This window comes from Bubalus kerabau, chromosome 16, assembly GCF_029407905.1.
Source record: "Bubalus kerabau isolate K-KA32 ecotype Philippines breed swamp buffalo chromosome 16, PCC_UOA_SB_1v2, whole genome shotgun sequence".
Lineage (NCBI taxonomy): Eukaryota > Metazoa > Chordata > Mammalia > Artiodactyla > Bovidae > Bubalus > Bubalus kerabau.
In genome coordinates, this window is record NC_073639.1 from 75351799 (window position 1) to 75361378 (window position 9580).

The 9580-nt window shown below is 54.5% G+C and overlaps 1 protein-coding gene across 1 annotated transcript in view; it reads left to right on the forward strand.

Annotated features, from left to right (window-relative positions):
- LOC129629600 (immunoglobulin lambda-1 light chain-like) overlaps positions 1 to 6040 on the forward strand; it is a 68140-nt gene extending 62100 nt beyond the window's left edge. Inside the window, exons 4-5 of the mRNA XM_055549692.1 lie at positions 4371 to 4422; positions 5721 to 6040. Coding sequence (XP_055405667.1) covers positions 4371 to 4422; positions 5721 to 6040 — 372 coding nt within the window. The remainder of the gene's footprint in view (positions 1 to 4370; positions 4423 to 5720) is intronic.
- The last annotated feature ends 3540 nt before the right edge of the window (positions 6041 to 9580 follow it).

The following is a 9580-nucleotide window of genomic DNA, read 5'->3' on the forward strand; positions in this document are numbered from 1 at the left end:
CCCCAGGGACCAGGGAGCTCTGAGAGCCAGGGGAGCTGTGACCCAGAACAGGACATTGTGAGTGGCGCAGGCTCGGGGGGGCAAGCTTGCCCTCCCACACGCCCCGTCCCCCCGGGAAGGGACAGGGCCTGTGAAAGGGGCAAGGGATGCCTATGGGGTTGGTGGCTGGGGATTGGGGAGAAATGAGGAGGGTTCCAGGTGAGACTGAGCCTCACACAGCAGGCTTGGGGCCTAGTGGGGAGCAGGGCCTCCCGCAGGAGGACTGTAGGCATCTGAAGCCAGGCCAGGGGTGGACTTAGCTCTGGGGGGAGTCTGCAGGGACCAGGTGCCTTCTTCCTGTATGGTGGGGGGGGTGGGAGGTGGTCAGGAGAGCCGGGTCAGCGGAAAAGGACACCACCGGGGATAAAGAGGCCATCCAGTGACAGCCGCATGGAGAGAGTCCATTGGAATTCAGGAGGAGAGTCAGACCGATGAACCCAGCTCTTGCCAGGCTTAGAGTGTGAGCAGAGTGCTCCCAGAAGGCCGGGCTCTCGGAGGAGTCAGAGGGCCCGATCCCTGCCCAGGGTGCCCTCCCCCATAATGTAGTCGCTCACCTGAGCGCACCTGCAGCTGGACACACGAGCTCAGGGCCCGGGGCGAGGGGCCACCCGCTCAGAGCTGCAGCCCCACTGCCTCTGTCGTCCTCAGGACCCCAGCCTCGCAGCCCGTCTGTGCCTCCAGCTTCAGCCTCCAGCAGACCGCCGGGTCAGCCCAGGGACAAAGTCCACATGGACAGAGGACTCTGCGGCCTCCCTGCAGCTGATGAGACGCCCCCCCCACCAAGGTCTTCATCCCTGGTACCCCAAACCAAAATCACAGACGAGGAGGTGAGAGAAGCCAGGGTTGCGGTGTTCCATGGCTGCTGCCTGATCCCATTTCCATGATGAAAACTAAGACCCCAAGGGAGAAGGGGACCACCCAGGTCACCCTCATCTTGATGGCCCTGCTGGGCACAATGCCATCGTGTCCCCCACCCAGAGTTGTACTTGCCCAAATCTAACTCCCCTGTATTGTCATACGTTTTCATCATGAAGAACAGAGAACAAGACATGAGAAGGCAGAGGAATAATAATACCCCCAGTTCTTGTCATCTGGATTCCAAGTCATCATTCAGGGGTGCTGCCAACTCCTGCCCACAACAGAATCCCTCCGCCCCAGTGGGGGCCTCGGCCATCCATCCCCCACTATGTCGTGTCATCTGAAAATATGGAGCTCAAGGCCTGGAAAGAAAGAACCTAAACTGTAACTAAATTATCATGAGCAAACCCAAACAGAAATTGTCCAGAATTCCTGAAGACCGGAAAACAGCTGCTCATGAAACGACTCACAATTGTCATACTATATTTACTTGGTTGTGTTTTGTTTTCATTCATTTTTTTTAATATCTTTTTTCTTCTGTTATCATGTTAATAGTGATCAGTTTTTAAAGTCTTCCTTTATTTTTCTTATTCATTTTTGGTGTCTCTGGGTCTTCACTGCTTCCCAGGTTTTTCTCTGGTTGCAGAGAGCACGGCCTTCTCTGTCCTTGCAGTGTGCAGGCTGCTCATTTCAGTGGCTCCTCCTGTTGCAGAGCACAGGCTCTGAGCCCAGGCTCAACCGCTGTGCTGTGAGGACTTAGGCGCTACGAGGCCTGTGGGACCTTCTCAGACCCGGGAAGATCAAATCCAGGTCTCCTGTACCGGCAGGCGGACTCTTAACCACTGGACCACCAAGAAAACCCTGTGTTCACTCATTTTTATTGAGCTACGGTTGACTTACAGTGTTGGATTACTTTCTGCTGCACAACAAAGCAAATCAGATATATATATATATATACACGCACATGCACCCCCACTTTTTAGATTCCTTTTCCATCCAAGTCATCACAGAGGACTGCCTCGCCTCCTCTGTGCTGTGTAGTAGCTTCTCATTAGTCGTCTACTTTATACATAGACCTTACAAGGGCAGCATGTGTATGTCAATCTTGATCTTCCAGTTTATCCCTCCCCTTTCGTCCCCCTTGGTAACCAGAATTTTGTTTCCTACATCTGTGACTTCATTTCTGTTTTGTAAATCAGTCCCTCTGACCATCTTCTTAGATTCCACATTTAAGCCGTATCGAGAGCTCTTTGTCCTTTGCTATCTGACTTCACTCTGGATGACAAGCTCCAGGTCCATCCATGTCTCTACACATGGCATTGCTTCATTCTTCTTTACGGGTGACGCATATTCCCTTGCATATATGTACCACATCCTCTTTGTCCAGTCATCTGTCGACGGACATTTCACTGTTTCCACACCCCGGCTATTGTAAACAGTGCTGCAATGAACACTGGAGTTCACGTGTCTCTTTGAACTGTGGTTTTCTCAGGGTGTATGCTCAGTGCTGGGATTGCTGGATCATATACAGTAGCTCTGTTTTTGGATTTTAAGGAAGCTTTATGCTCTTCTCCCTAGGGCCTGCACCAGTTGACACTCCTGCAAGCAGCACAAGAGTGCTCCCTTTTCCTCACAGCCTCTCCAGCATTCACTCCTGTAGACATTTTGATGTTGGCCATTCTGACCATTTGGAGGTCTACTCACTGTAGCTTTGATTTACATTTCTCTAATACTTAGTGATGTTGAGCATCTTTCCATGTGCCTCTTGGTCTCTTGGTTACTTGGTTGTGTTTTGGGCACTGTTTGATTTGGTGTATTTTGTGTTCTTTCCAAGAGGGTGGAAAGCCTTGAGCCTTTGATTGGTGGGTGTGTCTACGGCCTGGTGGGTCCTTCAGTCTCTCTCAAATCGCTCTGGCCTTTTCTGGCTAGAAGAGGCTGCCAGAGTGCGGTTGCTGGTGCTGGACTCCCCCAGGGTTGGGGTGCAGCCCCCAGCCCCTCCACCACAAGCTGTATCTGGGAAGTTCTCACTGCTCTACGTGCCTGCAAAGTGGTTCTAGCTAGAAAGCGCTAGCAGGTTTCTGGGGGATAATTTGGCCAGAGGCAATCCTAGGACCGTTGGCCATTTCCCTCCACAGTGCCCTTTTGGGATCATTGGTCATTTATCCAAGCTATCTTCCTTGGACGCTCCAATCCCAGCTCCCTCAGGTGGGATGGGAAGCCAGGGGCAATTGTAGTTCTGTCCTCCTTGACCTAGTGAAAGCAGTAAGTGAAAGAAAGTGAAGGCGCTCAGCCCTGTCTGACTCTTTGGGACTCTATGGACTATAGCCTACCAGGCTCCTCTACCCATGGGATTTTCCAGGCAAAGCTTCTGGAGTGGGTTGCCATTTCCTTCTCCAGGAGTGAAAGCAGTAATTGGTCCACAAAGGGAGGCCCTTGAGATGCTCTTCACTTCTCCAGGAGTAGGTTTCGGGTCTTATTTCTGTCCTTTCGTGGAGCACTTTTACAAAATAATGAGTGGTCTCTGCCATCTTCTGAAGGAGAACAGTCCGTCTTATCACGGGGAAGTCTAGGGTACGTGCAGGCGATGTTTGAATCCGCCCTGGTTATACTCTCTTGGTGCTGGAGTTCCCACCTTTGTCCAGGGCAGCCTCCGCTGGTGGCCCCAGGTCCTCCTGCTCAGGCACAGGAGACCTCACAACTTCCTGCGTTCTGTGGGGACCATGTGTTCCAGGCCCATCTGGTGCCTGGCCCGACTCAGGCCTGGGATGGCCCATGTAGCCCAGCAGCCTGATTCTCTTTAAAGAGATGCTGTCTCAGGACCACAGTGAGGGGCTTGCTCACATCTCTGTTCTGAATAAGATGCTTCCAGATGCATCCAAACGTCAGATGAGAACCTGAGGTCTGGCCAGGACACTGTCAAGTTCCCCTTGCAGAATGAGGCCGGACTTGGACAGCAACCAGCCCAAGCCTCACTAGAGATGCCCGTTTGAAGCTGGGTAACCCCGGGGAACTGGGGGTGAGCCCCTGGAGACCAAGTTAGGGTCAGATGGAATACGATAGCGGCAAATCCATTCCACCCGTGTCCGTGAGGGGATGGGGACGCCCCTGCCCTCAGCCTGTGCTCTCTCCACGGGGTCAGGCTGCTGCCAACTCCTCAGAGAAGAGAAGGGGCTTTCTCGTCCTGGATACTTCACTCTTGGGGCGGTTAAGACCCCGCCCCACCCCCCCAATATTCCATTCCCACCCTTGGCCACCTGGTGGAAAGAGTGCATCCAACACGCCACCTGTTTAGAGAACCTGCCTTCCAAGGCTCCTGCTGCTTGTCACGGGTTCCCTGTCCTGTCATCTGCTAAAGGGGAGGGTGCTGAAGCCCCTCTGTGAGCAGACGCCAGCCTGGGGCGGTGACCCACGTCCTCCAGCGCAGCTGCAGATGGGGCTGGGGCAGGCCTTCCAGGGAGGGGTTTTTGTGCCAGCCTGTGTCACTGTGTGATTATTTCGGCTGCGGGACCCGGCTGACCGTCCTGGGTGAGTCTCCCTCCTGCCTTCTCTCCCTCTTCTTTCCCCCAGGTTTGTACACTTTTCTGTCACTCTGCTCTTTTCTGTGCCCGGTGTCAGCCTGTGTCAAGCCTTCAACCAGGACCCACCTCTGGGGCCCTGACCTCCTCCCTTCCCCTGACCCCAGGCTTGTCCTACTTGGCACTGAGGTCGACACCACAGCCTCCCCTCTGACCCCAGAGGCAGGGGAATGAGCAGGCCGACCTACTGACTTGTGTGTCTGGCTCCCGGACCTCGCTATCTGCTGTCCCACCAACCCCCAGTCTGGGCTCTATGCCACCCAGCTTTGTCTCTGAGGGTCACTTGGGGTCCCCATCTCATGGTGAAGAGGGAACTAGACTGCAGATGAGGGACCATGGGGAGACATCAGAGGGACACAGAACCCTCAGGGCTGGGGACCAGAGTCAGAGGGCCAGGAAGGGCTGGGGACCTTAGGTCTAGGGATCCAGGTCAGGGACTAGGCAGAGGAGGAGGGGCTCCCCCAGGCCTCAATGGGGCTGCCATGCAGATCCTGGGCCGGCCAGGGACCCAGGGAAAGTGCAAGGGGAAGACGGGGGAGGAGAAGGTGCTGAACTCAGAACTGGGGAAAGAGATAGGAGGTCAGGACACAGGGGACGCAGACGCCTGAGTCTGCAGGACACACTCCTCAGAAGCAGGAGTCCCTGAGGAAGCAGAGAGACAGGTACCAGGGTAGGAAACCTCCAGACCCAAGAAGAATCAGAGAGGAACCTGAACTCAGATCTGCGGATGGGGGGACCGAGGACAGGCAGACAGGCTCCCCCTCGACCCAGGACAGAGCCTCCAAGGGACACAGACTTGGAGACCAACGGACCCCTTCAGGCAAAGGTGCAAACAGACATGTCAGCTCAAAATATACCTGGACTGATTCACAGGAGGCCAGGGAGGCCACATCATCCACTCAGGGGACAGACAGACTGCCAGCCCCAGGCAGACCCCCATCAACCGTCAGACAGGCAGGCAAGGACAGTGAGGGTCAGATGTCTGTGTGGGAAACCAAGACCCAGGGGGACTCAGGACAGCGCTGGCAGGGGTCCAGGCTCAGGCTTTCCCAGGAAGATGGGGAGGTGCCTGAGAAAACCCCACCCACCTTCCCTGGCACAGACCCTCTGGCTCACAGTGGTGCCTGGACTCCGGATCCTACTGGGCTCCCAAAGGATCCTGTGTCCCCCTGTGACACAGACTCAGGGGCTCCCATGACAGGCACCGGACCTCTGATTGTGGTCTTCTTCCCCTCCCCCACTTTGCAGGTCAGCCCAAGTCCGCACCCTCGGTCACCCTGTTCCCGCCCTCCACGGAGGAGCTCAGCGCCAACAAGGCCACCCTGGTGTGTCTCATCAGCGACTTCTACCCGGGTAGCGTGACCGTGGCCAGGAAGGCAGACGGCAGCACCATCACCCGGAACGTGGAGACCACCCGGGCCTCCAAACAGAGCAACAGCAAGTACGCGGCCAGCAGCTACCTGAGCCTGACGGGCACCGACTGGAAATCGAAAGGCAGTTACAGCTGCGAGGTCACGCACGACGGGAGCACCGTGACAAAGACAGTGAAGCCCTCAGAGTGTTCTTAGGGCCCTGGACCCCCACCCTCGGGGGCCCTCTGGCCCACAACCACTCCCCCAACTCTCCATGGACCCCTGAGCCCCACCCAGGTCGCCTCACACCAGGGGCCTCTCCTTCCTCCCTGTTCCTGCTTCTCCTGAATAAAGACCTTCTCATTTATCAGCCAACATGTCTGAAGTGCTTTCTGCGTCTGGCCGAGTGTCGGGGTTAAGGGTCAGTTCCTTAAGGAAGGGACAGGTGTGACCTGAGAGTCCATCCACTTATCATCACCCCAACCCATCCCCAGGGACCATGGAGCTCTGAGAGCCAGGGGAGCAGTGATCCAGAGCAGGACATTGTGAGTGGCACAGGCTCGGGGGGGCAGGCTTGCCCTCCCACACACCCCGTCCCCCCGGGAAGGGACAAGGGCCAGTAAAAGGGGCAAGGGATGTCTCTGGGGTTGGGAGCAAGGATCAGGGACAAATGAGGCGGGTTCCAGGTAAGACTGAGCCTCACACAGCAGGCTTATGGCCTAGTGGGGAGCTGGGCCTCCCGCAGGAGGACTGTAGGCATCTGAAGCCAGGCCAGGGGTGGACTTAGCTCTGGGGGGAGTCTGCAGGGACCAGGTGCCATCTTCCTGTATGGTGGGGGGGTGGGAGGTGGTCAGGAGAGCCGGATCAGCGGAAAAGGACACCACCGGGGATAAAGAGGCCATCCAGTGACAGCCGCATGGAGAGAGTCCATTGGAATTCAGGAGGAGAGTCAGACCGATGAACCCAGCTCTTGCCAGGCTTAGAGTGTGGGCAGAGTGCTCCCAGAAGGCCGGGCTCTCGGAGGAGTCAGCAGGCCCGATCCCTGCTCAGGGTGCCCTCCCCCATAATGTAGTCGCTCACCTGAGCGCACCTGCAGCTGGACACACGAGCTCAGGGCCCGGGGCGAGGGGCCACCCGCTCAGAGCTGCAGCCCCACTGCCTCTGTCGTCCTCAAGACCCCGGCCTCGCAGCCCGTCTGTGCCTCCAGCTTCAGCCTCCAGCAGACCGCCGGGTCAGCCCAGGGACAAAGTCCACATGGACAGAGGACTCTGCGGCCTCCCTGCGGCAGAGGAGAGACCCCCTCCCAGGTCTTCATCCCTGGTACCCCGACCCAAAATCACAGACGAGGAGGTGAGAGAAGCCAGGGTTGCGATGTTCCATGGCTGCCGCCTGATCCCATTTCCATGATGGGAAAACTAAGACCTCAAAGGAGAAGGGGACCACACAGGTCGCCCTCCTCTTTATGAACCTGCTGAGCACAATGCCACCATGTCCCCCACCCAGAGTTGTGTCCGCCCAAATCTAACTCCCCTGTATTGCCATACGTTTTCATCATGAAGAACCGAGAACATGACATGAGAAGGCAGAGGAATAATAATACCCCCAGTTCTTGTCGCCTGGATCCCAGGTCATCAATTCAGGGGTGCTGCCAACTCCTCCCCACAACAGAATCCCTCCTCCCCAGTGGGGGCCTCTGCCGCCCATCTCCCACTACGTCGTCTCCTCTGAAAATATGTCACTCGTGGCCTGGAAAGAAAGAACCTAAACTGTAACTAAATTATCATGAGCAAACCCAAACAAAATCATCCATAATTCCTGAAGACCGAAAAATAGCTTTTCCTGAAGTGACTCACAATTGTCATAGAATACTTACTTGGTTGTATTTTGTTTTCATTCTTTTTATTTTTTAATCTCTCTTTTTTCTGGTAATTTTTCATGTTAATAGTGATCAGTTTTTAAAGTCTTCCTTTATTTTATCGTATTCATTTTTGTGTTCCTGGGTCTACACTGCTTCCCAGGTTTTTCTCTGGTTGCAGCGAGCACGGCCTGCTCTGTCCTTGCGGTGTGCAGGCTGCTCGTTCCAGGGGCTCCTCCTGTTGCAGAGCACAGGCTCTGAGCCCAGGCTCAACCGCTGTGCTGTGAGGACTTAGGCGCTCCGAGGCCCGTGGGACCTCCTCAGACCAGGGAAGATCAAACCCGTGCCTCCTGCACCGGCAGGTGGATTCTTAACCACTGGACCTCCAGGAAAACCCTGTGTTCACTCATTTTTATTGAGCTACGGTTGACTTACAGTGTTGGATTACTTTCTGCTGCACAACAAAGCGAATCAGATATATATATATATATACACTCACATGTACCCCCACTTTTTGGATTCCTTTTCCATCCAAGTCATCACAGAGGACTGCCTCGCCTCCTCTGTGCTGTGTAGTAGCTTCTCATTAGTCGTCTACTTTATACATAGACCTTACAAGGGCAGCATATGTATGTCAATCTCGATCTTCCAGTTTATCCCTCCCCTTCTGTCCCCCTTGGTAACCAGAATTTTGTTTCCTACATGTGACTTCATTTCTGTTTTGTAAATCAGTCCCTCTGACCACCTTCTTAGATTCCACATTTAAGCCGTATCGAGAGCTACTTGTCCTTTGCTATCTGACTTCACTCAGGATGACAAGCTCCAGGTCCAACCATGTCTCTGCACATGGCATTGCTTCATTCTTCTTTACGGGTGACGCATATTCCCTTGCATGTATGAACCACATCCTCTTTGTCCAGTCATCTGTCGACGGACATTTCACTGTTTCCACGCCCCGGCTATTGTAAACAGTGCTGCAATGAACACTGGAGTTCACGTGTCTCTTTGAACTGTGGTTTTCTCAGGGTGTATGCCCAGTGCTGGGCTTGCTGGATCGCATATGGTATGTTAAGGAGCCTTCATGCTCTTCTCCGTAGGGCCTGCACCAGTTGACACTCCTGCAAGCAGCACAAGAGTGCTCCCTTTTCATCACACCCTCTCCAGCATTCACTCTTCGTAGACATTTTGATGTTGGCCATTCTGACAATTTGGAGGTGTACTCACTGTAGCTTTGATTTACATTTCTCTAATAATTAGTGATGTTAAGCTTTCCATGTGCCTCTTGGTTACTTGGTTGTGTTTTGGGCACTGTTTGATTTGGTGTATTTTGTGTTCTTTCCAAGAGGGTTGGAAAGCCTTGAGCCTTTGATTGGTGGGTGTGTCTAGGGCCTGGTGGGTCCTTCAGTCTCTCCCAAATCGCTCTGGCCTCTTCTGGCTAGAAGAGGCTGCAAGAGTGCAGTTGCTGATGCAGGACTCCCCCAGGGTTGGGGTGCAGCCCCCAGCCCCTCCACCACAAGCTGTATCTGGGAAGTTCTCACTGCTCTACGTGCCTACAAAGTGGTTCTAGCTAGAAAGCGCTAGCAGGTTTCTGGGGGATAATTTGGCCAGAGGCAATCCTAGGACCGTTGGCCATTTCCCTCCACAGTGCCCTTTTGGGATCATCGGTCATTTATCCAAGCTATCTTCCTTGGACGCTCCAATCCCAGCTCCCTCAGGTGGGATGGGAAGCCAGGGGCAATTGTAGTTCTGTCCTCCTTGACCTAGTGAAAGCAGTAAGTGAAAGAAAGTGAAGGCGCTCAGCCCTGTCTGACTCTTTGGGACTCCATGGACTATAACCTACCAGGCTCCTCTACCCATGGGATTTTCCGGGCAAAGCTTCTGGAGTGGGTTGCCATTTCCTT